The sequence below is a fragment of the Branchiostoma floridae genome, chromosome 16 (genome assembly GCF_000003815.2).
Source record: "Branchiostoma floridae strain S238N-H82 chromosome 16, Bfl_VNyyK, whole genome shotgun sequence".
Classification (NCBI taxonomy): Eukaryota; Metazoa; Chordata; class Leptocardii; order Amphioxiformes; family Branchiostomatidae; genus Branchiostoma; species Branchiostoma floridae.
In genome coordinates this window covers 10443331-10471193 of record NC_049994.1, presented here as the reverse complement: position 1 = coordinate 10471193, position 27863 = coordinate 10443331, and the positions used below count along the sequence as shown (strand labels likewise).

The 27863-nt window shown below is 39.4% G+C and overlaps 2 protein-coding genes and 1 long non-coding RNA gene across 5 annotated transcripts in view; 1 reads left to right on the top strand and 2 right to left on the bottom strand.

Moving 5' to 3' along the window:
* LOC118403102 (homeobox protein Hox-A7-like) overlaps positions 1 to 13117 on the bottom strand; it is a 115574-nt gene extending 102457 nt beyond the window's left edge. The window contains exons 1-2 of the mRNA XM_035801583.1: positions 12711 to 13117; positions 8097 to 10870 (exon numbers count right to left, since the gene is read on the bottom strand). Coding sequence (XP_035657476.1) covers positions 10602 to 10870; positions 12711 to 13080 — 639 coding nt within the window. The 5' untranslated portion in view covers positions 13081 to 13117 and the 3' untranslated portion in view covers positions 8097 to 10601. The remainder of the gene's footprint in view (positions 1 to 8096; positions 10871 to 12710) is intronic.
* LOC118403111 lies at positions 436 to 27832 on the top strand. Of its 2 annotated transcripts, XR_004829595.1 has the most exons (4): positions 436 to 738; positions 3319 to 3438; positions 8015 to 9061; positions 26524 to 27832. It is a non-coding gene; the product is annotated as an uncharacterized LOC118403111 (long non-coding RNA). The 2 variants fall into 2 exon arrangements; XR_004829596.1 differs by lacking the exon at positions 8015 to 9061.
* The window catches only part of LOC118403101 (homeobox protein Hox-C9-like), a 106903-nt gene continuing 102286 nt past the window's right edge, over positions 23247 to 27863 (bottom strand). For both annotated transcript variants that reach the window (XM_035801581.1, XM_035801580.1), the window contains 2 exons: positions 25311 to 25927; positions 23247 to 24771 (listed from right to left, as the gene is read on the bottom strand). In XM_035801581.1, coding sequence (XP_035657474.1) covers positions 24509 to 24771; positions 25311 to 25863 — 816 coding nt within the window. In that variant the 5' untranslated portion in view covers positions 25864 to 25927 and the 3' untranslated portion in view covers positions 23247 to 24508. The remainder of the gene's footprint in view (positions 24772 to 25310; positions 25928 to 27863) is intronic.

Sequence of the window (27863 nt, the reverse complement as noted above, 5' to 3'; positions counted from 1 at the left end):
CCCACTTTCCAGTATATAGGCAGATATACCAACGCTAACAGTATGGTTTAAATTACTCGTTGGTACGAACTCGTATGTCTAGCTCCGGATGCAAACCTTCTTGGCAGCCGAGTGCCGAAACTGTAGGTAACAGTTTATTTATTACAAAGAAATGTCTTGTTTTGCTTGAATTTCAAGGATTTCTTAGGACATATCTAAGTCTTAACTAACATTTCGTGTTTTAAAGATAGATTCAGTCAGACGTGTATTTTAGGGGTCATGGCAAGGCAGTGACACGCGAACTTGCTCAGTCACAAAAACTGTTTTGAATCAATACTCCAAAACCTCAAGCAGTTGCAACCGACTGAAGGGGATATTTACTGTAAACCAAGTGATCTTAGATCTATGACGCCACTTCTGTGTATTTGAGTTAAAGCCTCGGGCAAGATATGCCAGGCTCTAACGTTTGTTATGACGTCTCAAAATATTTCTACCAGTATGAAAGATTGCGTAAAACATTTGGATTGCGCGGTTCTAGACAGAGCTTGACTGTTAGTACTTAGTACAAATCAGCAACATAATGGTGAAATTATAACTCTGTTTAGGTCAAAGGCAACGGGAGAAGGTCATTCGCCCATCTGGAATTGTTGAAGTAGGGTTAACAACGACGTGCTCGACTGTATGTCTGACTGTGTGTAGAGTCGGTACGGCGCTGGGAGGTTAGGAGTTCGGTTCCCTGGAAACACCGTGAACCTCACGGTTTGTATTTAGTACCAGATGAAATCAGCTTCCTCATATGTTCTTACACTCTGAAATTCTTACAATTCTAAAAATGTACCCCATATGGTCTTTTAATCATGATATGTCCGATGGAATTATTCAAACTTGAAATATTTGACTGCAATTTTGATAGATTTCAGCTGCATATTTTAGAAGTCGTCAGTATCATTTTAACATTCGTTGACTAAAACTAGCAAGTTAGAAAAGGTATGGCAATGATTACAGTTTGTAGGAGTGTAAATCTAGCTGGGAATATCCAAGTTCAGTGCCGAAAGTGAGTAGTTAAAAATACACCTGGATACACTCTTACACATTAGGAGTTCTCATCTATTTGTGTCTCTCTTTTGCGCGCGAGTCAGCCTCACTGTATATCTGCGCGGCTGTACAGGTGCGTACGCTTTTCTTTCATCAAACTATGTTTTTGAAGGCTTTAGATGTATTTACAGAAGGTCAGTTTAATACAGTACGCAGTCGTATCATATTTTCTGCGCCTGAATGTGGCATATAAGTAAAATGCTTGGTGTAAGCAACAGTACATAAGCTGACATTGTAGAAATTGACATTATTTCAGCTGCAGCTCCATGTACTATTTTGATGTGTGAGACCCATCTATATGTTTTATTATAGTTCCCTCGTCTATGAATACAGAAATAATACATGTTAGGCTGGGCAAGAAAAGAGGGAACAAAATTATGGTTTGAAAAAAAAATGTGATTACCTCTTGAACGTTTTTTATAGATATTCCAGAACATTAGAACTACGTACATTTTTGTCAAAGCAGCACTGGCTTAAAGGGTGTCCTCAATTTCACCTTTTCACCTAATTGACCGAAATATCCAAAACGATAAAATTCAAACGGAGAATGATTTTAGAAGGAACATTTTGTCGTACTCTTAGTCGTTTTGCGGCAATTGCGGCACACTAGAGCTGTTGGTATCAGTTGATATGCTGAATATTTGTATTCTCATTACCAATATTTTGCCCTTTTTCCTTCTACATTACGCTAAAACAATTTACCCACAATTAAGATATCTAGCCGAACAAGTTTACTGCAACAACTATTTTATTCTCATCACCAACAACACACAAAGTCTGAAATATATGTCTGATCTTTTGCGAAGCGTTCTGTATCCCTCACAACATTAGAATAATTTACTACAAAAATAACATTCATGAACTCAAAAATATGAAAATTTATAATATACAAAGCATGTACAGGTTAGATATTTACACATAGGTATATAATTATTTCTGAAACACAAAATTTGAAGAAGAAATATCAGAGTATACGAGGGGAGAAATAGTGTGTGCGTGGTTTACAATACGATAAACACTGCACCTGAGGCTACTGCCGTCATTCTACGAAAAGACCAGGTAACATTATAGAGTACGTACTTAACTGTGGCTTTAACTACATAACAGGTAAGGGTTACACAGAGGAACAAACTGGTCTGGGAGCATGTGTTACAAATGAGGGGAGGAAAAGGCATGAAAGAAGCGCGGTAAGACCAAAACGTTAGCACAGTTCTCCGTCTCAACAGGGAGCACCGCACACACAACTAACTCTAACAGGAAAATGTCAACGTCCCAATTTTGGAGAAAATTACATTATCTAGTACTAGTACAATTGAACAAAATGAAGCCCGGTTCCCTTGTATTTTGTGGGTAACGCATATTTGGAATAACGTAATTTTCTGCTGCTATACTAGATTATTATTAAGTAGAGGTATGGTTATAAATATGATTGTACTACGCCAAATATCAGTTACTCAAGCAACTGTGATTTTGTAAACCTGTACATGCTTTGTGTATCATACGTAGAATGAATACGTAGAATGAATAAACATCTTTTCCAAAATCATATCCAGTTGCTTGAGTAGCTGCTATTTGGTGTATCTTATTACCTTGGTGTCTAACCTTCGTCCCTAACTAATTTGTTAGTGATTTTATATTTCTTCTTACATAAGATACACCTATATATCAACCAAGTCTTATAGAAAAAAATTGTTTTCAAGATATGCCACAGGATGGGTTTACTCGGACCATAAGGTAGTCCAGGAGTTTCCTATCTTCTGTAATGCCATCCAACGGCATCCTGGGCAAAACCTCCAAACATCTGTAAGTTGTTTGACTAACCGAAATATTTGCAGACGGTGTTGACAACAGAGTTCGCTTCCCGTTAACCTATCACACTATGTTTGTTACCAAACAAGCAGTAGGTACTTCTAATACCTCCGTTGGCAAGAAAAACCTGTCTCTTGTTCAGTTATAGCGAGGATTGGTGTGATACAAGTAAATTTGAGCTTTTCTAGGAGTACGATCGGGCTGACTCTTACAAAAACTACAAGGATAGTATTATTGGTGGATAGTTTGGTAAGGTGATGACTTTATAAAGAAAATGGCAGTCTAAAAGAAGCATTTAGTAGACATATGGTTAGAATGTAAAATTTACTCTTCCCACCGCATACTCATGTGCATGATCAACAGAATATGAATTCGTAATCACATTTGAATAAACTGGCTGAAAAGTTCTGACTATCTTATCCGTTTTGCTATTAGAACACTGAAACAAAGACCGAAGAAGGCAGGCTATCTTGTATTACGAGAAGCAGACAAGAAGCAGAACTCCAGTTGGAAGCTCTGAAGAAGGTGTATGACAAACATCGAAACGTAAGCAAAGTGAGTACAATATAGTTATGTAAAAGAATTCTCCTAATATCCTATATTCTTCTATTAAAAGCTTCCAATCTTATACCAGATCCAATTCTTATCAAAGTCTGTATATTGACTTATACGAAATGTCAACTTTGAAATAATACTTTCAATGGTAAAAATGTACACATGATGTCGAATAAGACTGTGTTGTCGACTTACCTCTCTATCAAAGAATCTCATGATGCCAAGTTTTTGTCCTGAAGTTGAGAGCACACACCCTTTCCCAGACTGGTCAGACAAGCAGGCCAGACGGTTATATAGTCTACTGAAGCCGTAAAAACATTGGGAAAACACTAGCGGCAGTAACTCTTCCTTGTCACCTTATTTTCTCAACTTCCGTCCAATTTTCACGCCGACAGTGTCAGTTACAACAGCCGCGCTGGTGTTGATGAAAACAACTATAAATAATAAGGAAACAAACATGCAATTTTGGTGTGAAAGAAAAAACTTGTGAACTCACTGTATGGTTGGTCCACAGGCGTTATGTTTTCTACCACAGCAGACAATGGCGGGATAAGAAATGTCGGTATCCCATGCTTTAATAATTTAGCTTTGTCGTCCATCAACGTGGAACAGATGTCTACCTTTCAATACAATACATTACTACAGACACGTCTTTTTATACATGTTGCGTTTTATGGATATTTCAAATATACATCACACCTTCTTTCATACATAACTGTTCTATTTTGCAAATAAAAGAAACACACTGGTTTAGGTGTTAAATTGTCACCTTGAGACCAATTCTTGAATAGTTTGAGAAACAATTTTACTGTAGAACTAAATCCATATGTTGAAAAGCACGTGCTCAGATTAAGATATATTTATTATTTAGCCTTGAGCTAAGTTCAAATTTAGTTCAAACGTATGCTTTGTTGTTGAGTTGTTTTGTTAGTTGCCTTACTCTGCACCCATAGTACACACAACTCTACTCTACTCTACTCTACTCTAAGGAAATGGTATTCTGATACTGTATTTCGCCATAGGATGCTTTGTTGTGACATTTGTGATACGGAAAACGTGACATTCCTTCGGAGTTACATCCTACTTTGGTTACAATTACCTTAAAGGCATACAATAGCAATTGAATAATGTAAGAAAGGTTTTTCATTGTAAAGTCTAATTGGAGATCGAAATAAACAAAACAAAAAAACACCTATATTGCAATTCTTCTGGTCAATATTGCAATCATGTCAGTTTTCGCAAAAGAAATATCTAGACAATCGAAGACTTTCAACGATAGATAGCACCGTGTAGATAGAGAAAAGTAAAGTAGATTCTATTAGAGTAGAATAGAGTAGAGTAGAGTAGAGTTCTTCTGGCACAGGTTGACATTCTTGCTTTCAGAAATAATGTTACTTTACACAACATTGGAAACACAGACCTCTATCAGTTGAGAAGAAAATATCCAAGTCTACATTTTGAAATTAAAGGACTATTTCATATGCGTGAAAAACATTGCTTCTTTGAGATAGAGATATTCAACCAATTTTCCTCACTCAATACATTTCTAACCTAAAGCGTTTCCGAAAACCGGACTGAATCAAAGTAGAGTAGAGTAGATATTACTCATATAAACATCTTCATCTTGCTGAAGCGTAGTGGAACTTTTCTTTCGGGTACATATCACGGACACAAACCAAGTCTACTCTACTCTACTCCACAACCAAGAAAAGAAGATGCATACAGCAGCGAATTGTAGAAATACGTTTTACGTGAAGCAATATCTTCATACTTTAAACTTTTTCTGACATGAACAATAAATATCCCTGAAATGAAACGATTTCAGAGTAACCGGGATTTTACCAGTATCAAAAAAGAATATAGTTGAAAAGAGTATATCCAACTGGAGTGTTGAATACTCCAACCCAACCGAAAAAGTCTAAAACTCTAAAACCTTTACTCTAGTGTAGAGTTCTTCGGAATGCAGCCTACGCACACAAATGTAGAAATGGTTGTTTTGTCGTACAAACAATTCTATGTTAAGTTGTGTATTGTAAATATCTACAAGCTTTGAATTGTACTACATATTCAAAGGTATGAATAAGTAAATGTTACTTTGATGAAAAACAGCAACATTCGGACAGAGCGGGTACAAATGTTGTGTCTGTTGTAGGGTACAAATGTTGTGTCTGTTGAAGGGTACAAATGTTGTGTCTGTTGTAGGGTACAAATGTTGTGTCTGTTGAAGGGTACAAATGTTGTGTCTGTTGTAGGGTACAAATGTTGTGTCTGTTGTAGGGTACAAATGTTGTGTCTGTTGTAGGGTACAAATGTTGTGTCTGTTGTAGGGTACAAATGTTGTGTCTGTTGTAGTTCACAGAAATGTCAACTTCGCCAGACATTCGGTGACGTGATGTTTGGTAAATAAGCTTTCATAGAAGTTGATCATCAAGGAGTCTATGTCAGGAAATAACATGCCACAGAGATAGCCATGGTGACATTCTTTAAACTGTTTCCTTCAAAACATCCATCCCATGGTTAACTTTGCTGTTTACATTAAAACAAGCTGCTACAAGATATTCACTAACAGAGGCCTAGGCGCGGCAACATACTAAATGGTAGGACAGTTGACTTGGAAACTATGCAAGTAAAATGTTTTCTATATGTATATGTTCTTTTTTCAGTCCTATTTTGTTTCCATTTTGGACGTTCCCGACTAAATGTGTGTAGTCTATAGTCTAATAACTGTATCTTGTAAATTGAGTACAGTAGAATGGAATAGAATAGATCCCGTAGACCACACGATGTTTTGTTGATTCTGTCTCATAATATAATTTGTCAGTGTAGGTACAGAGTTGGATATTTGGTGCATGTATCTAGAAACCAGCAGGCCTTAATTAATAACCACAGAACAGAAACTCTGTGATAGTAAGTTGCTTTTCTTCCAAGAGAAAGCTAGCCTTTATCCATTTATGTATTCATTTATTTCAACTATTTGTGTCAGGTAATAGTACGTTTAATAATAGATATTATAGATGTTGAGGAAATGTTGCAAACTATGTCGAAGAGATCTAGATATACTGGCTTACCCGACAGGCCAGGATATTCTGTAGGTATTCTACATGATAAATACAGTGATACAACGTTGAAGGTACTCGTAATGTAATTTTGCTTTCAGCAAAGATCTTAGACTAGTTAGAGCATACATCTACACATCACATGTGCGATAGGCTGCCGCAAAATTGCACGATATTGGAAATCCTGACCCGTCTGTACCTGTGTGATCGCTCATGCTCTCAGTCTTTCAGCTCCTTTGAACCACAAATGGCCCAGTTTCATCAATTTTAGCTTTCGATCAGTCCTCAACCTTCGCATTCATGCAACAAGTATGAGTCTCAAAACCCGTTGCCAAATTCATGACAGTTTCAAACTAATTCCGATTCGGTTGTCTTGTAAAATCTACTGTCTAGAAAATCAAGCAAATAATACAACAACATTAAAATCCAAATATGACATAAGCTAGCCCCCAAATAGCACACAGAATGAATGCCATGTAACTAAGCTCTGTAGTCTAAGAGCCCTTTTCTGTATGGAAATAGGAAGTAATTGTCAAATGATATTACTGGTCTTCTCTTTGTTTTGTTCCTTTTACCTGCGGACTTCTGTGGCATTTTGCCATTTATAATGACATTTATAATGAAAAATGAATCGTTCAAAACAACTCGCGTCAGGTGTGAACAAGGACTGAATGTACCATACAAAGTTCAAAGATATCACTAAACGTTTTGCATTGTGTGGTTGTCATGTGCGTATCATGGCGTCTGTATCCATTGCCGTGATTCTACCGTGTCCTCTGTGTGAACTCTCTCCGCGCGTCCCTAGCTGCAAATGACTTTTGCAACGTTTCGATCAATAAAGTTGAATCATTCAAACAGTTGTTTTTGCCAGGTCAACGCTTTTGTTTTGTGCTTAGTGTTACTGATGTGAATGTCAAGAGTAGCATTGTTTTTTTGCTGATTAATTATTTTTCAGATTGTACTATGTACTTTAATCCAAGCGATGTATTTTCATTCCAATGAGAAAGTATGATAATTTTTCTTTTTATACCATGCTTAGGCTGTACTATGTAGATACGAGTATTTGCTAAATATATTTCAACTTACTTACAATAGATGATATTGCTATATGTTACATAATTTCACGTAATTTCGCCGTTTGGTCGGTTGTTGATAGTAGTTGTTTCAAGGACTGTTAACATGCACGCTTTGCTTACAACGCAATTTCTCTACCATAAAAACGTCATAGAGAAAGCTTTTAAAACCAGCTACACACTTTGTTTAAAACACTACCGCAACATGTATGTGTATTTTAATTTTGATATCTCATTATTGTGAATATTCGGTGCCAGAAATATTAATGAAAACTTGAATAAAGCATGTATTGAAAATGTCGGCAAGGATTCCATATTTCCTTACGTTTGGAACCTAGTTAGAATATGTAGTTATTCTACATTTTCTGTTGTTCCCACTGTTTTTATTTGCCGGTGAGAAAGGCGCATACGTTGTGAAAATTGACCATTACCCAAAAGTTCCCGCAGGTAAACTGACGGAGAAAGATTGCGGCTATCCCGTCATACATCCCTACCCCGCCGCCCAGAAAAGACGGATGATGCTGCTTACCTGGTGCTGCAGTTGACAGCAGCTCAGTTCTCCATCGCCGCCAAGACCGCCGGATTGGGATGCGAACATTATCGTCAGCTCTGACCCCGAGGACGGTGAAGACATTACCTCTATGCTAGCCGCTTTCATCACATTCATCAAAATATCTTCCCCATTTTTTGACAAGAACATATTCCAGGCGTCCCTCCGCGAGGGGAGGGTATTGAAGCGGGCCATCAGTTTACCAGGGCTTGGCCGAGAAAAGTTGTGTGGTGTTTCCCTGCGCGGGGAAAAGCAGCTTGATGGACGATGTTTTCTGTGAGAAAACGGCAGGGTAACAGAAGAAGGAGGAGAAATCCGGTTGGAATAATCCCATTTCGCTCATACTGCGCCCAGAATTTTACACGCTAGGTTGGAAAGCCGAAAACGCAGACTAAAGATTATTGTGATAGTATATAGATTGCGTCACAACCCTCAGGTCGCCTGTAAATCGTTAACAATGTCAAAAATTATGAGGAAGTTCTGTCTGTCATTGGTTGGGCCACGGGGATCCGTCGTTTCGAATGTCGCCCGTTCAAGTTTAAGTAGCTATAAAAGTACATAAAACCCTCTTTCTTGCTGCAGCATCACGCCGAATGCCGTGCTGCCATTGGGAGAGACCATATTGAATGCAGAATGCGTACTTGGAGTGGGAAGTGACTTTTGCTTGTTAATTATTAGCGTGTCATAAAAGTACTGATGTTTGAATTTGTGACGGTTAGGTCAGCGAGGGGAGACTCCCGGCATTCCCTGCTGGCTCATGATTTACCGAGAATTCGTTGACCTTGAACCGTATAATTTTAGTGAATACAAAGGAAACCAATGGGAGTGGAAGAGGAGCAAATACATGCACCTGTCTCTAGGCAGCAAGAAATTTATCCGCTATTTGTTTTGTTGAGTGAACAAGTCCGCCATCTTGGATTGAAGTTGGCAAACTCATTGCGTAGGTATGTACCATTTCATATAGTAAATATAATTTCCCAAGAAAGCAACGGGACCACGTCCTTACGAGAACTTAAAGGTTGGCGTGCAGTTTGTCACTTTTATGGCCCCTTTTCCAAGTCAGTCCGAAATCCCCCAGCAATACAATAAGAACAGGCGTCTTTCTGAATTACAATTTCGTGACTTGAAAGTTTCCAAGCGAATAAAAATGGTAATTTCGCAGGGAATACACCTCCGTCAATTTTACGCCCTGAATAGGAAAAAGGCCGTTTTTTCTCTCTCTAGGTCCTTACTTTCAAAAGAAGCCTTAGGGGACAAGAAATACTTCATCCCCTTTTAAAGTGCAAATTGTAGACCTTTGCGAATCATCCTTGCAGCACTTTGTTAACATTTGTATGAGAATAGATGTTCTCGTCTGCGATAACGGATCGAAGATGTTGTACCGGCGGCTGCAGTGTCCACATTATCCCGCAAGACGTATGCTGTCTGCCCGGGAAAGGGCTTCGGAATAAGCTGGGGTTTTCCTAGATAAACTTATCCACGAATCTACATAGTCATGCGGAAAATTACCTAGAGACTAACATAGATAAGAGTATAACTTATACATAACGTACTTAACAGACTACTACGTCGCTTTTTTATACCTTGCTTGAATCAACAGCGGCTGCAATGGTGTCAAATGCATTTTTCCAACAAGTGTTGAAATATTAAGCTCAAATATGAGACTATATGAGACTTCATATCTTGAACAAATGAGGCAAAAAATACACAAACATTATTTTCGTCGATTTCAAGTTGTTTCATACATTTTGTTCACACACATATTCTTCCAATAAATACATATACATCTTGATATTTCCACATCGCATGTTTTACCTTATGAGAAGCAACGACCACGTATAGAAACACCGACTTTGCAGCAAATACACATGTGAGTACAACATAACCAATACACCTACTTTGGACAAGTTCATTCGAAGCAACCATACTTTTGTTGCTGTCAAACCAGCATCGATACTACAAAAAAACTTACACAACACGATGGTAAAGAATGGAAGTTGACACAAGTGCACTTGAATGCATGAAATGGTCTGAAATCCACACGATACGTGTATAATGTTGATTTCCACATAAAATTACTCTGATATGATTTTTTGCAGCATGTTCATATGAGGACAGGATGCAACTTCGCCCGTCCAAAGTTGTTGCTAGCTTTCTTTTTTTCGGTGACGAAAACGAAGATACACAGACGCTTGTTTTTCATGTAAATTCAGTTTTAACACTTCTTCACGATTACTTGCAGCTCAAAAATTGGAGAAACATCTTTGGAAGTTCTTGTCATAATATCTAAGTATTAACTTATTTTCAATTTTCTTTATAAGTTCTTAGATTTTATACAAATAGTTTCCATTCATATTCCATTAACACAGGCAGAACACAGTTCATTGTTATTATCATGCCACATAAAAGCCGCCATCATTACGAATATCCTCATATCATTTTTGGCAACATTGACGTTTGAAAATTATCTATACTAGGCGGCTTCTAGACTTCTTCAGACTTTTCAGACTGGCCGTCGGAACTTTTCTCCGTTTCTGTTTCGGCTTTTGGTGGGCATAACATGGCGGCTTCTTTCTTGAGTTTCATCCGTCGGTTCTGGAACCAGATCTTGATCTGACGCTCCGTCAAGCCGAGAGCGTGGGCTATCTCTATTCGCCTTCTCCGGGTAAGGTACTTGTTGAAGTGGAACTCCTTCTCTAACTCCAGGGTTTGGTACCGACTGTACGTTTGACGACCGCGGCGGCGCTCTGGTCCTGGAGACGGAACACAAAATAAAACAACAGCCCGTCAAGGTTCTGACGAGGCTACATAGAGGCCATGGAAGATCATTCTGTCATGTTTAACTACAAAGCTCTGGACACACCAGCTATGACTGTATGTTGAATGAAGAGAAATAAGGAGTTCAATAGGGGCGGTTTCAAATAGGAGCGAGACTCCTGCCCAACCGAAGAACGCTACTCTACTCTACTCTACTCTAGAACCAATAAACATACTCAAGCAAAATTCATGATGGTGTAGCTACTATCCTACTTTCGTGTTGGTGTTATCACACTCAAGCAAACTTCATAGTAAATATTTTTCATGTTCACACCTTATAGAAATAGTGCAAAACGAAACAAGCTAAGAAGAAAACTATATCACACAATTATTTGTAAAGAAAAATCCCATGTTTCTTGTATCTATTTTTTTCTAGCAATGTACAGCGTTTTATTTTGAAAGGTGTTCGTTTAATTTTTCGAATCTAGAAACGAATGAGTCGAAAAGTAATGTCTGAAACATGTTAGAAATTTTCAACCCTCTCCTCGTCTCTTGTTTTAAAAACAACGTTTCTTTAACTACAACTATTGTCAGTCAGTCTGACGGGTGAAATACAAACGACTCTGAAACTAGACTTGACATGTATCATCATCGGTTAACCTACATCAGTATTTCTCAAACTTTTATACCAAAAAAAGATTGTAGCAAAGTAGAGGTATAAGCAATGTAACTTGTTTTACTGTCCTCCAAATGCAAAGACACTTGCCGAAATTGTACCAAACATCGAGATAATAATGTGAAACGGTAGAATTATGCAGGATATATTCAACCTGTTCTTATAATAACAGCTTGTCCGTCTATATTTCCACAATGCCCGTGTGATGAGTTGCACTATAAACATTTTTTCTCCAAGAAATTGTAGAGAAATGCTGAGTCGTGCTACTGTTTCGACACTAGAAAACGGTCCTTTGTTTTCGAACGTTAACGTTTATGCAAAAAGGTAACATTTTAAACACCTTTTGGAACTAAATCGTGATCTCAATGCACATTTAAAGCAATATTTGACAAACATATAGAAGGACACACAGTTATGGTTAACTACTATGGACAACCCACACAGACCAATTGTTAAAGAGGCCTAAACTGGCAAGTAGAATTCTTCCCTGGCCGACAAATCTACTCTACATTACTTTACTGTAACATTTTAGACATACTATAAGATTTTAGACACATGTTACTTTAATCTTGTTTGTACCCACTCATATTTGTCAATGTTGTGACTGGCATTAGCCTTTCTCTCTCAGGTATGATAATAAACTCTTCAACCCTTTGACGACTGGCCATCGTTGAAATCTACCTTATCTCTTTTGTTTTGAACATTAATTTTTGTGGTGTTAGATTAATAGTACTAAAGAAGCAAAGGTTGTTCCTCGTATGGCTCACTACGAAGCAGGAGTAATTTCAATTTTCTCCTTCGTAGTATCAGCCATATGTCATCGCTGATGTGTAGTACTTGGCTGTGAACGGTTGTAGAATTTTCCCGTGACCGTCATAATGGCTAGTTCATAATTTACAACGAAGACAATTACTCTCACGACAACCTGACGTTAAGAAAGCATTTTAAAAGGCATAAATTCAACAGTATAGGTCCCACCCAACCGCTAATAAAAGGAGAACACTAGCAAGCAAAGCTCGCAAGGTTGTAGTCAAAGGAAGTCAGGGAAACCGACACAAACGGAGCTCATGATATGAACTATACAAGACATCGTTCTGAAATCTATATCGCTACTGTTATTTTCATGGATTCAAGTTGATGAGGTTCTAAGAAGACCATACCTGCTGTTCGCATCCATGGATAGAAAGGAATAGCCAGCTGAGATTGTGCCATCCCCATCGTGGCTGTTTTCTCTTCTTGTTGGCAAGACGGGCGTTGTTGTTGCATCGCCGACGGAACACCTTGCTCCTGCCCGTTCCAACAACAGTTCTCCGGCGTCTGGTTGTCCTGAACTTGGCCGTGATTGACCACGGCAGCGGCGGCGGTGTATGTACAGTTCGGGGACACATTGTCTCTCTCCGTGCGAAAGTTGGCCGGGTAACCGTACCAACTGCTGTAGTAAGGGTGATGATTCGCCACCGTGGAGTTCACACCTGCATGTGGAAATGTCTCTCCTCTTTGGTACATGGTGTTGTTGAGGTACGAACTCATGGCAATGTACTGTACTGGTGAGAAAACCGTCACTTCTCCCTCTGATGATGGCGGCAGTTGTGGACAACTATTGCATCCTGGCGTCCACTCTACCCTGCAATACTCTCACTCACACCAACACCACTGACAGAAACACAGATGAAGAAATACGTTTGGTGAAAAGCAGCTATGACAAGAATCGGATACATCCAGAAGTTACTTGAAGTAAGTTTTCTTTTAGGAAAACATTTTCTCCAGCTAATATCTCTGAGTTCAAATGTCATACTATAATCCTTTCCAGACGGTTGGAAGTGTTTTGTTATCAGGAATATCTAGGGAGAAGTTTTGTTGGAAATGTCTGTTAAACGAACACCCAAAGGCATATATGTCTATACATTTGCACTCCCGACCTTACGTTGTAGAACAAAATAACGTTACTGAGTTTTTACGGAGGTTTTATAGAGGGTTGTGTAGCTGTTATCCGTAATGCCCGGGGACAGGGTTTTATCATTCTGAGGAAATTACCAATCAGAATGTTTCGTCTATATCTGAACGACGAGTACTTTGTTGAAACGCTATTTGTGAAACACCGGTAAAAAAACAGTGACAAAATCAATTGCTTCGGAACAAAACTGCTGTAATACTTTTCGAACCAACATCTGCGATTTCTTGTGTAAAAACTAAGATCTACTTTACTTACTGTTACTCTGTATCAGTGGGCTGAATCTTCGCACAAATATTCGCGGCAGCAAATCTAGATACATGTAAAGGTTTTATTACATTACCGCTCTCTAGACGGAGCACCATCTAACATGGTGTATCCCTGATACCCAGAGATACCACCGTGGTATCACTACATGTCTCTATAGGGAACTTAAGATTGCTCGAAAGGATATCGATTCTACGATAAAGGTCTGTACGAATTTCTTCACCCCAAAGAGAACCATTTTGGAGAAGTGTAAAAGCACTAAGAGTGGCTAGATTTTTCTTTTTATTTGTAATCATGGGATTTGCGAAAGAACTCATGTTGAAAGATGTCATTGAAAAACTGTTTTTCCTCTAAAACTACAAATGATCAATATCTGTGTTAAAGTAGCATTTTTGGCCTACCGTCTAGGTTGGTTGTACAGTGCTCAAATCTGCAAAGCTTTCCTTGGATGTTTTCTTACTCTTAAAATTTTGGGCATTTTTTTTCCAAACACTACCCAAGGACACATCCCTCTGATGTTTTTTAAACTTGACCTTCGAACCAGCCAAACATATAACAATGTCATGATTGCAACTCTTAGTCGACCAACTCTTTTTGTTGTCTTTCTTTTTTTTGCCAGCAACATCTGGGTGTATGTTGTGATCTTTTCTTTAGTCTTCCAACCCAAGGTGTTTTTATTTTCTTATCAAAAAAAGATACGTAAAGAATTTGAATCCGACCGGTAAAGATTTTGTAAGAACAATGTTAGAAGTTAGGCACCAGTTGGTTTTTTACTACTCCTTATTGAGTCTGAGTGGATTACGAACGGTAAACGAAACTGCCCAGAGGAGTTTTCAACGCGAACTGGAGGGACCGTAAAACCTTTGACATCGTCCCCTTTCCCCCTAAACGCAGTGTTTTACAGTATACTACATCAAGCGACTACACACAAGATATGTCTGTATATATAGTACTCTAAAATTGATCAGAATTCAAGAAATTGGTCACTAACATTTTATTCTAAGCCAGAATAAGAAAAGAAATCCCTTGTACAATTTTCTTCCCACATAAGGTTAAAGGGACATATCTTAGGTCAGATTTTATACAAATTGTAAAGAAAATACCATCTAAAAAGTGTATCCACAACGCTAGACATGAAAACCCGATACAGACATAAGTATTGACGAGGTCTGCATTAGTATTAGTTTAAGCATGGTAGTTTAAGCGTTCATACATACCTGGGGCGACGATTAAAAGAAACTGCTGAACACCGCTTGGCTACGATGTCTCCCCGGCCCTCAGGCTTATACAAGGGATTGGGAGGAAAAAAAAAAACCAAAGTGAGCGAGTACGTCATTACCTGATCGTCCTGTAGTAGGTTTTCTCCCCGCCAGATTGAATGACGTGGACCCGCCAATGAGAATGCCTCACCGCCTCTTATGGCGAAGGAGAATATCTTGCCCAAAGTATTGACCCGAGCAAATCCCCCATCTCCCAACGCAGGACAACTCACGAGGTTTCAAACTCCACTTTAACCCCCAAACCAACCCGCCGAACTCCTCAGCGCCTTCCTTCCTATATTATGATGATGGTGAACCGTTGACAGGTGCTCCTTGTCTACCTCCAAGTTCAAGCACAATCCCCGTCACGTTCGGGATCGATTTTGACTGGCAATGCCAGCAACCCCCTGACACTTTGACAAATGACAAGACTTCAAGTCATTTCTTCGATATCCCACTTTTACAGGCTGTAAATTGTTCAATTCGGCGTATTGACATGTCCCCAATCATGTGCCATACTTTTGTGGGATGTGCAGTGTTTCGTAAAAATGCTATTCATCTATGCCGCATTTTTCCATTACGTGCTAGAGGCAGACTGACACTTACAGATGACTTTGGAAGACAAGACAGAATTGGAAATGGAAAGGGTGTGGTTTGGCTTCCACAAACCTACGTTCCAAACATCATACAAAGTTTTCTTTTTGTTTTTCCCTCGATAATATTCTGTTTTCCCTTCTTATTGTTGTCATTTTCGTGTTCGATACAAACAAACAATTCTCTGATGTAGTTATAAACAATCTAGCAATCCTATATATATATATATATATATACACAAATATATGTTTATATATATATCCTACTCAATGTTTGTATAGGGATATCCGCAAGGACGATATCTGATATCACATACCGCGTATGGATTAAAAAATCCCATTTATCATCTTGTCATCCTACTCATCAATATGATATTGTTTATTTTAAGTACTACTATTTACCATATTTGTAGTGATATTCATGTTAGGTATGTACAAGAATGTTTCCCTTTTCATGCTTATGAGCACGTTCCCTGTAACCCCAAACCGTCACACACAAACGCACACACATTAACATCAAAAGTAGAACGCATGTACTCAACTCACAACTTAAGTATCATGCTGACCTACCTGTTTTCCAACAACGATGTAAATATGTCTCAGTGTTCCACTTTTTCCCCTAGCCATCACGCCATTTCGTATTTTTCATCGTTAGCTGCGCCAATTTTGCCAGCAGTTTAGGGACTGCTAATTGCTAAGACTGTGGGCACGCAAGTCGCCTTAGACCTAAATCAACGGGAAGGATAATGTGCTTATAAATCCTTTAAAACGAAGATAAATTTTTCTAGTTACCGACTTAGTTGTGTGAGAGAAAGCAGAAGGCACGCAGAAAGTTTCATTGTGAAGAAAACCATCCACATGGTGATAGTTATAGCTAACATCTGAAGTTTCTAGTATTCCAGGTCATTTTTTGGTCGGTTTCATTATAAAAAAAATTTCAGTGCCAGCGGTAAAAAAAGCTGTGCTTTTACCATTGGGAGCATTTCTTCATAATCTTTGCCAGCTTGATTCCACTCTTCAAAGACTCCGTCGAACACCACCGTAATTGTATCAAGAAACTTTCTGGCTACGAACTGCAGATGAGTACGAACTTTCACAAAACAATTAACTTGCAAATAAAGAAGTTTAAAGCATGATTGTGGTACTTGAAATGATTCTTTTGAAGAGGAGTGTTCATGACTGGTAGTTTGATTGACAGTAGATGTGACCGAGTGCTGCAGTCCAAGTGGAAGGATGCTGGTATTCCCTTCTGTTGCTGTGAGATAGAGGGCGTTGCGTTACCACTTGGGTGACGAGGGACCGCCAAGACCAACGATAAAACTTTCCGTGGTTCTGTACTGGTTGTTAAAAACACAAACGGTGTAACACAAACTTGTGATCATATGGATCGTTCTTAAAATGAATTTATCAGATATAAACGGCAAGGAGAGATGGAAGAGATATGTGGATTTCGATTTACAACACGTTTTCTACGTTTAGTTAAAAGTGCTTTTCTAGAAACATTTAAATTTAGCCGTAATATGTGGCGTGCATATTTTTACACCAGCAGACAATATTTAGCATGTTTTTGTTTGGAGTATTATTTTGGGAGGTTTGGATACAAAGGCTCTTTTTACGCTTTTACACGTAAGATAGTTTACTTTCCTACCAAACAACTCTATTTTGATTTCTCTATATATGATATTCGGTGTGCTTCGGCAACTTTTCATCGTCTAGATTTTGAGTAGAGAGGAGTATCTTCGGTTGGGTTATATTCCTCAACTTTGCTACATGCCTGCAGCTGTAATCATGTGGACAATGTTGTGCGTCAAATTACGCAAATTTCTTTGAAATACACTTAAGAAGTATACATGCCTATTTTACTCGGATTGGGGCCTTCTCCAGTTGTATTTTTTTTTCTTTTCTTTTCTTTCGTTCACGTTATAACCTAACACCTACATATACATTCTTTGAAATCACAGCACGTTGTACCACAACAAAGCCACTTCTTTTCACCTGTAGCTTCGTGTTTACAAAACATCAAACCTATACACAAACAAACGGAAAGAAAACAGACAATCTCATCTCTAGATCGCAGCAATGCCACATCGTATAAAACGTGTGTAGCCGGATGTGTATGTCATTTGTGAGGATAGTATATGATGTGTACTAATTCCCAAGAGCGCGTGTGATGCTCCCCTGGCCTGACCATAGCGACCTCTGCCACACTTGTAACACGCAACTTGGCAAGGCGAGCCTAACAACATCAAACTGTGTGGTCTACTTCTGCAACATCAACTAACACATCTATAAAACGTTTTAGTTGTGGTGGGGTTTTACAGGGCCGGTTACTGGCTGTGAAATCGCTGGATTTTCTTTTTACAACTTTTACACGCGACAGCGTTTTACTTTGTATTCAAGAAAAGTACTCGCAGAATGCACACACAAAAATTGCTAGTTCGGTGTTTTAGAATTCATCCTCTTTTTTGGGCGTCAAGTGTGCAAGTTTTTTTTTTTTAATTACTAATGTTGTCTTTTTGTAATATTTTCTCCTGGGATGCTTTCTTGTTTATTCTAATAAGAAATGGTGGTGAAAGAGAAAACGATTTTACTCTACTCTACTCTCAACAAACGACAGGTGTGTGCTGTCTGTTGCCCTAATAACAACATCCTGTGCATTTTCCATAAAGATTTTCGCATTTTAAAAAATTCTTACTTTTTCACGGCATTCAGAAATCACGAATAGACAAACTAGTAAATGTAACGCAGGTAAAATTTGGTTTATAAATTAGACTATGTACGAACTCAAAAGCAACTTCTCAGCCCAAAGAATTCGTAAAGCGAAATCGTGGTGTGATTTTCACAGATATATGTTTTGCGCGGGATTCTTAACCTAAGACGACAGTAAGATTAAGTAATACATCAAGTAACACAACTGTATCTCTGTTTTTATCGACAACATAATATGACTAACACTAAAATCCATTCACTAACAAGAAAAACAACACCTGTTATTTTCCTTGTCCTGGTGTGAAGCACAGATAACTAATCTCCAGGTAGATCTACCGGTGACTTATAAGGAGTTTTTTAGCTGGCCAAGGAGTGTTCTAAGCCACCGGGGATCTGCCGTCACTGAAACAGGAATATTTCTATTCAATAATGGTGTTACTGTCCCTCCCCGTAGCCATACTGACAACAAGTGGTACTAAAACTAGGAAAACAGGAATTCCTTATACACAGCTGTATTAATCAAAACTCAGCACTAAACTTGTTTCTCTCTTCTCTGAGAATCACTGTATGTGGGCCAAGTTTTATGTTTGCAAGCGTGTTCAGTGTGGCATCAGTGAAATTGTATTTTATTAGCATGGTGACCTTGCGTGAGCTTCTCCAATACTTACTTAATCTGCAACTTATGTTATGTAGCAATGTACCAGCAAAGTCACTTATCGAACTGTTTGTTGGCTAAATTTACTCATTTTTGCTACAATCATTTTGTCTAAGATAAACATTGTAAAACATGTCTTGCGGTTGACTTGGATACACACTCCTGGATCACCCCCCCCCCCCCAAAAAAAAATATCACAGTTTGAAAGGAAAAAACTAACAGTCAAATTGTACTAATTTGTACACGTTTTAGCGATGTGCGAATGTTTATAGCAACAATAATGGTTAACAAACAACAAAACAAACATGACGACAAAATTTGGACGCTACCAACATTTATTAGTGGTTGTGTAACTTTCTATCTTTGGCGTAGGAAGAAACATTTAAAGAGTTGAATATTTGAGTTAGAAGAAACGCATTTAACTTATCGTCAAAAACATATTTCAACATACATTAATACATTGACATTGCTACATTTCAACACATATTTTTCTTACATTTTTATGTTTAGAAATAAGCGAAATCGTTTCATTAGAACTACAATACTGATACAAAAGATCAACAAGTGCAATGCAAAATACAGATCTTACGGCAAGTGTGCAAAGAAATCAGAAACTACAAGTGCAGCGTAATTTTTGGATCGCTCAGACTTGGAACTGGAAGCCTTGAGAATTGTTTGCTTGGGATACAAGGCGAAGGTATGGCTTCGGTGTGGTCAGTCGCTGATAGAAGTTTGCTGTCATGGGAAGTCTGGAATTACAAAATAAATAAATACAAGACAACATGTTACTTCGCATTTATCCAAATAAACATTCTTCCACAGAAATGAACAAGGTGGGAAACATGAATGAAAGTAATACTATGATCTGAAAAAGTCATCGAATCTAGTTTTCAGGCATAACAGCGTACAAAAAGTTTCACATTTTTTCTATTGTGGGCAAGAAGGGGACATTTCTTCGTAGGCCATTGACATGAATGGGTTAGAGTGAGCAGAAATGGTTGGGTCCAACTTTTTATGATTCTTTATTTCTGTACGTACACTTTAATATGAATACATAATTGGTAAGAAATATGCCATATATAACCAAGTAATCCCAACATAAAATTGTCTTTGTCTTAGTCATTTTCTTCTTTTCGACGTTTGCGGAATAAACAAGAGACAAGGAATGATTTCAATTTTGTTTTCTTTCGCCCAAAGTAACAGGTGTGGTCTGTGTAAATTTGCACGTAGTAAAACCAGCGACACCTCTACACATGGTGAGCCACATACGGAATCTATTAGTACGGGTAAATTTGGATAGCTACGCCTGTTCTTGATCCTAAAGAAAAGTTTCTATTTTGAGCAAAAACGGTTACACGGACAATTTTGAATATTTCAGAAGTGAAAATGGTTGTATTGGGTGCATTGCATTGAATCCATATTGAGTCTACGTACAACAAAGTCCTTAAAAAAAACTAGATAAAACTCTTGATGCAATACATACCCTTGGATTTTCTTTACCTGTTCATTTAAAGGTTCATTTGTTAGATATATCTATATGAGTGTTCTATTCGTCAGTATATGGTATGTATTGTTCTTTTGGACAGTTGGACGTTTGCTGTTATAAGTTATCTTTGAGGGGCGATATGTCGGCACTGTCACTTTACTCCTCTCTATTCTAATCTTCTCTACCTTACTGTACTGTACAGTATTGTGTTGTAGTCTCTCTCGTCTCTAATCTACTGTTCTCTGCTCTACTCTACTCTACTCTACTCTACTCTACTCTACGTACTGTGCTGTACTGTACTGTACTGTACTGTACTCTACTATACAACGTCACGTCGGACAATAAGTAGACTTCTGTGACAAACTTGAGTTCAAGTTTAGCTAGGATAAATGTTGATGTGTGTTGTGGTTTTAAATGGTAACATCTGTTTTCCTCGCTGTTTCCGGCCATTTTGTTGCCCATAGGTGCAATGTGGAAGTCAAACACAGCGGCTACAGATTTTTCTCGCGATAAAAGTTAACGAAATCTTTTTATCGGTGCTACGCAAAGCTGAACAACAATAAATTTTAGCTTCGGAAGGTTATTGCTCACAACTGTACGGAAGTGGTTGGTCGATTTTATCTCTAATTCTATAGAAAAAGCAAGGATTTTCCGTTCTTTGTTGCGCCCGTAGAGTTGTCCCTTATTGTAGGCTACATTTGAAAACAGGAGCCTTTACGTTGTAATTGACGATAGTTTCAACAGTATCAATTTCAAATTTTCACACACAAATCTGGGGGTTTTTCCTCTATTTTATGGATTTCATTTATGGTTTCGTTTTTCATTCACAAGAATCTAGCTCGAGTATGTAAATGAGTTTGGAATTTCATGACGTCACAATTGTAGTTAGCATCTGTTTATACAGGAATACTGAAGTTAGTTGCTGTTCACATGATCGTGTTTTCGCCAATGCGCTAATTTCTTCTCAGAAACTTAAAGAGATGGTAGCGTTTGACCAGAAAGGCGGGCGCGGTGTGTTTTTGTGTGTTTTGGCGGGAAACTTTATGTGGATGTCAAATCGAGGCCCACCTCAGGTCTCCTGGGAAAATGTACCCGCTTTTAGGAAGATACCATCTGAATCTCGTGGGGGATAATGGACTTCGCTCTGTGATGACAAATCGCCAGCAAAAAAGCTCACTTCGTTGCAGGATTTTCTTGTTTTCTTTGTGCATTGTCTCGCGTTGTAAGTTCTGTCCTTTGAAACACTACCCTTTCGTTTTATATAGTTTTTTGTTGCCACATGGGAAGCGATATTTTGACGTAGTACTTGTAATTGGGAAGGGGAAGTAACAACAGATGGACTAAACCACGGTCTGCGAGCAGGGAGTGACCCCAATTCCCCCCTCAGCTACACACCGGAAGGAACCCAGTTTCTCAAGTGCACACCCCTTCATGTGAGGGCTTCCGTAGCTTTTAGCTCAGACCTCTCTGAGGACTGAAAATGTTGCACAGAATTGGCTCAAACAGGGGGATAGTTTGCCAGCAGTCTTGACTGACTACAGGAGTTCACATCCGTCCTATTTTGGACAATTTCTGCTATTTTGTCCGCCCACGGACAAGTCTGGATCATAGTTTCCTCCGCTGTTCTCTGAACTCTCGCAGGAAATAGTAAGGGAAAGGGAATCGGTGGGAGGTGTGTATAATAGCAACATCATCGAAAACACTCGCAGAGATAGAGGTGTGGCTATCTCTGCTATTTCTCTTCTTACGTTTTTTTTTCTCATTAATTTTGGCCAGCGAGGCAGAAAGGTAATCGTGATTTTGGCACACAACTTTTTGAGTCGTTTTTAACCACCACACCATTGGGGTAAAATAAACCTAGCTTCGGATGGGGGAGGGGGGCTTTGGGAAGATATCTATCTATCTATCGGCCTGCTTCAGTCCTTGATACATTTTGAGAGAGGACACGGTTGGACGCTTGGTAGGAAATTGGGTTTATCGTAAAGTGGAAAAATGAATACAAGGCAGCCACAGTTTGATTGAAACTCCGATGGATTTTATTTTTCCCTGATACATTCAATATTTTCCATCTCAGAACACGTGGGAAATAACAAACCCATCGTACATAAAACACAATAAACCACCTTCTCTCTTTTTAACCGTCATTATTATTATTCCTTTTTTGTTTTACTGAAATCTCCTCTCTCTACGTTTGGTTAAAACGTCGTGGAAGCATGGTCTTTGTTTTGGTTGGTTAAATGGCTAGCTACACTCTATGGCACTACCTGCGCTTTCCTGAACATTTTGGGAACGCAGGCTCTATCGACTACATACACACGATCACCCTGAGATTATTATTCAACATAGGACGGTGCACACACCCTGCACACAATCTCAAACTTACACATCATACCACCAGCTATATCTCATGCACGTATTTAGTAACTTTTCTTCCTTTAATACACTTTTGCCTTCCTATTTTGGGTTAGAAAATGGCTTTTGGAACAGTCTCTCAGTGCCTTATTTATCGTTAAGTCTCATTGTTGACAAATATGTTTATGAAAGAATTTCAATTTCTTGGAAATATTTGCCCTTTATGTCAAGTAGATTCTTGTAAAAAGCACTGGTATTTGGTTTAGTCGAAGTACAAAAATTGTAACTGTTCGAACAGTCATTGGTAGATACAAAGTCAGTTACGATTGAAATTGATCACAATTTACACCAGAATTATATATATATTTACTGTATTTCAAATGCAAATTGGTATGTTTGGTAAATGTAGGAGAACTATGTTTCCCTTCAAGAACAATACACCCCGTGTTCTGGGAGATTTAGGTCGTTTTTTGTTGGTTTGACTGAAATGATTAGAACCAGCTGGTTATGGTAACTAGACGTTTAATCACCTGCAAATGTTGATTACGTAACCCAAAACATGTGCACAACATTTGGTGGTGTCATTAGCTCGATCGACCACACCTAAATATTTCCTTTGTTTTCAAAGTTCTCTTACATTGATTGTACCATACCAAAGTCTCCAAATACAATGTTTTCTGTTTAAAAAAGCTCAATTTCAATTATAACTGACTCTTTAAGCTCGCATCGGGTCCACATAAAAAATATCAGGTACTTCTGTCAGACTGGGTAGAAATGATTATCTGCAAACGATTCCTTGAGGTAAATATATTGTTCGTTACCCAATCACTGAACTGATATTATTTTCTCCTTTGTTTTAAGTATAACATTTCTGTCTCACTATAGTACATTTACAAAGACAGATACGGCTAATAATATACCCTTCTGTGCGTTAGGAGGTGATTTCACATACACGGATTCTTGACAGGAAAATTCACCTCAAATACGGGTGCAACCTACTGGAATAATACTGAAGGGGTTAAAAGCGTGACCCTTCGCTGTTACGCCTTTTACAACACAGAAAGTCGCCTATAAATTGCACTGTGGATAGATACCCTTATGACACGATAGACGCAACAACGCAGCAACGCTTAAAAAACAAGAATCATCTAAACCTATTTTCAACGTCATAACCGAGATAAAAAAACAACAACTGCAAGTCCCCGAATTAATAGATTATCAATAAGAACATAATATTTTAGGAAATAAAAAAGACATAACGTTTTAAGTGACACAAAAACATATAAATGGTTAGAAGTGGTAAGAACAAAGATTTAGCAAAAGTGCTCACATATACCCGTGTTTTTGACACTAATAATATCTTCTAAATTTCCAACCTACTGTTTAAAACTAATTCTACCAGTGATATAGACATTTCCGTGGTTTAGATAGAATATATATACACACCATAACTTATGATTTAGTTGGATATTTTGACATCAAAATTGGTATAATAGCGAAGCCCATATTAAGAGAGAATGTCTTCTTCTCTGTCTTCTAATTAACTGAGGTAGTGAATTGAATTCAATGGTTTTAACCTGAGATTTTTAATGGCTTGCGCCATATCAGTGACTGAGCAAATGACAACCTGTACTTTCCATAATAACATCCACAGTACACTACTGGAGGGTCTTTTCCAGATCGGTGTTACTGTGGCGGGCTTTGTTGTTGTTCCTGTCGCTGTTTGCTCATTTTCTTCATCTTCATCCTCCTGTTCTGGAACCAGATCTTGACCTGCCTCTCGGTCAAGTTGACGTGCTGTGAGATCTCGTAGCGCCGCTCTCTCGTGAGGTACATGTTGTAGAGGAACTCCTTCTCTAGCTCCAAGGTCTGGAAGCGTGTGTAGGGACACCGCTTCTTTCGGGACGAGTGATTGTTCATCCAGCCTGGCTGATTCGCTACCACCGATCCTACGTACACGAGAGAGAGAAAAAAAAAAACACAAACACGGAAATCACTAGAACACTCCAGATAGCGTACACAAAGAGTCACACGTAGCCTAAACTGTACACTGTAAACAAAAAGAAGGGGCGAAAAATCGTGGGAAAAGGGAGGGTTTATGGCATCACATGTTTTCCTGGAACCCCTGGCCTAGTGGGGAACATAAATCTGACCGGTAATCCTATAATGTTACGGGAAAGGTTGGGCCCTGTCCCCCCGCGTGGCGGCCATGTTGTGCGCCATTAAACTCGTCGACTCGGAGAGGTCGTGGCTAACGTTTGGCCCAGTTAGCCGCGTTGTTTTGCATTATTTAACCTCGTTTTCTTTCCCGCTTCAAGTTCAAACGCCGGCTGTGTGGCGGCGTGGTATCGGGCGTGCGAGCGGCGGGCCCATTTACTTACGCACCATTACCCTACACGCCACGGGTGAATGGGGTGGTTTATAGTACTACTACGCGAATGGGAATCAAGGTTGGGGTTTAGTACTACAGCATAGTAAAGGGCCTTACCGTGCTTGTCTTCGCCGTTCTTTGGGCTTTCCTCTTCGGATTTGACTTTCATCTGCCCGTCGAGGCTGATTCCCTGAGCTTGCAGGTCCCTGTATGGCTGGGAGTAGCCGGTGTAGCCTGGTGCAGGGCCCGTACCGGCCGGGGTCTTGCCTGCCTCGGAGTCCGAGGTCTTGTAGACCTGCATGGCGGCAGCGTGCAGACCGGCGCCGTTGCAGTACGAGTTGGTGACGGGTTGGTGATTGTTTGGCACGGGTTCTGACCAGGGGTTGATGCCGTCCGTCCCGTCGTTAGAGAGATGGCGGGGCGGCAGGTAAGGGTACAGGCAGGACACTGTGTTGGATCGCTCGGGTGACTGATGATAGTAGAAGGACGCTCCAGCACTGCTGGAGTAGGAACAGTTGGGGAAACCGCTTGCCTGCCCGCCGTTGCCTCGTCTCCAGAGAGGCAGGCCTAGTCGTGGGTCTTCTCCCCGGCCCTTAAACACGTCTTCGCCAACATTTGTAATCAAAGAGTCTACGAAGTAAGGGTTGGCCGTCCCGGACGATGTCATCATAGCCGTGTTTTGACAGTTGAATCTCAGGCCACGGGTTTCCCGAGCTTTACGCCCATTATGATGCCTATAAATAAAAGCAATAGAGAACATGCACGTTTATTTGCTGATTTGGTCACATGACAGTAATCAACCAATGACCAGGCAGGGAATCACTAAGTATGCAACAAAACATGACGTCGAGCAGGTTGTTTTCCTATCCCCCGCATACTACGCCCAAAAAATTGGGTTGGCATAGTAACTTCAAAATCCTTTTTTCTTACATACCTTACACCTCCCGACACACAACACACCTATACAAGTCCGAAAACCACATCTTTCCGTTGTGTACAAGTGCGTACTATCATCAAAATAAACAAGAGTAGAGCCGGGGTGAACGAAAGGACACCGGCCCGGCATTCACCTAGCTACAACCTGCCATATTTCATTGAGAGTTCATGGTGAGGGCGATTTACGCCGCCATTAGTCATGGATGGGAGAACGCCGCCGCCAATATACCTCTCGCGTCGATTTCTCCACGCAGCGCCAGAAATGAACACACTCAATCAATTTAGAGACGGAGGGGGCGCAATCAGCGCCAAATATTCAGCTGGGGCGATTTCTGAGAAGTGAAAATCGTTTGCTAACATGATCTTCTTTTCCTGTCTTTTTTTACTACAACAGGCAGAAGCGCGCCACATCCTTTTACGGACAGCAACGTCGCTCAGCGCTGCCCCCTACCGGCAGGCGTCATCACTGCACTGTCAAGGAATCCAGGACAAATACAAGAGGCCACAAATCAAGCCGAAAGCAAATACGGGGTAGTAGGAACGGTCAGCGTGATATATTGCATCTGTGCTTATCGCCAAAAGCGGAGGGGGAAACGATTGATGCCAGCCCACGACTCAAGGACAAAGTCACCCTATGTATGCAACATATTCCTCTCAAGTCACCGACATGTATGTGTGAAAAAAAACTTTCTTTCTGACATACTGTTAGCTTAGTTACGCGAAATCAGAGCTACAAATACACAAAACGGTACCATTTAAATTGATATGAAATGCAATTCCAATGTATGAATAAACCTCATGTTAGACATCTTATAGAACAGCAAAGGACCTGATTGTCAAAAATGGACTAAAAAATACGGACAACAGTTGGTCAATGGTCATTTACTGACCACGCGGCCGGCCCCTTGTGAAATGTGATAGCGTGGAAGTCATTGACACGGGGCAGGCCGAGATCTGTCCATCTGCGCAGCACCAAAGCTCAGGGTTGGCGCCGGTTAGTCATCCCGGACTCATCAACCCAGATCTAATCTAATTTCCCAAGGGGGACACCACGTAAATAATGTCGGTCTTCACACGCGGACGCTGTCGCTTATGAACTTGACATCAGAGGTAAGAAACTTACCAAGCACTCCTGGATTATATACAACTGATCTTAGCTCAAATCCCAGACCACAATTAAGCTCGGTTAGTTCTCTGTCTTGAAGTGTAGAAAGAATAGTCCAGGGTATAGTAAATATTGAGTTTAACAGACCGATTTCTAAGATGGGGCCCAGGAGACTGTATGTAGTTGATGGAGAAATTTGACCTTCTAATGAATATATGAGGAAAGGTAGATTCAATTGATTTTATCGTTTTTTTTTTAGTTTCGTAACAAATGACGAACTGTACGAAAAACTGGTTCAAGCTTAATTTAATACAAAATCGTTACTTTTTATATAACCTGTTGTATAGTAAGCATACATTGTAATCGAGAATTTGGCAATATATTTAAGTTTCAACACAGTAAAAAGTGTTTTGCTGTTGCGACAAAATTTCAGTTTGCATGAGCTAAGAATAATAACATTTAGTGCTAAAACTCAGATAAAAAACGTTCTGCAACAAACTTTTCACAGTTGAGAACTTTTCACCATTAAAATCAAAAGCTGCATCAGTACAAAATTCGCAGTACATTTTCGTTAGGAAAAAAATGACAAAAACTGACAAATGTCGTATGACCCTTTCTACTTCATTGCA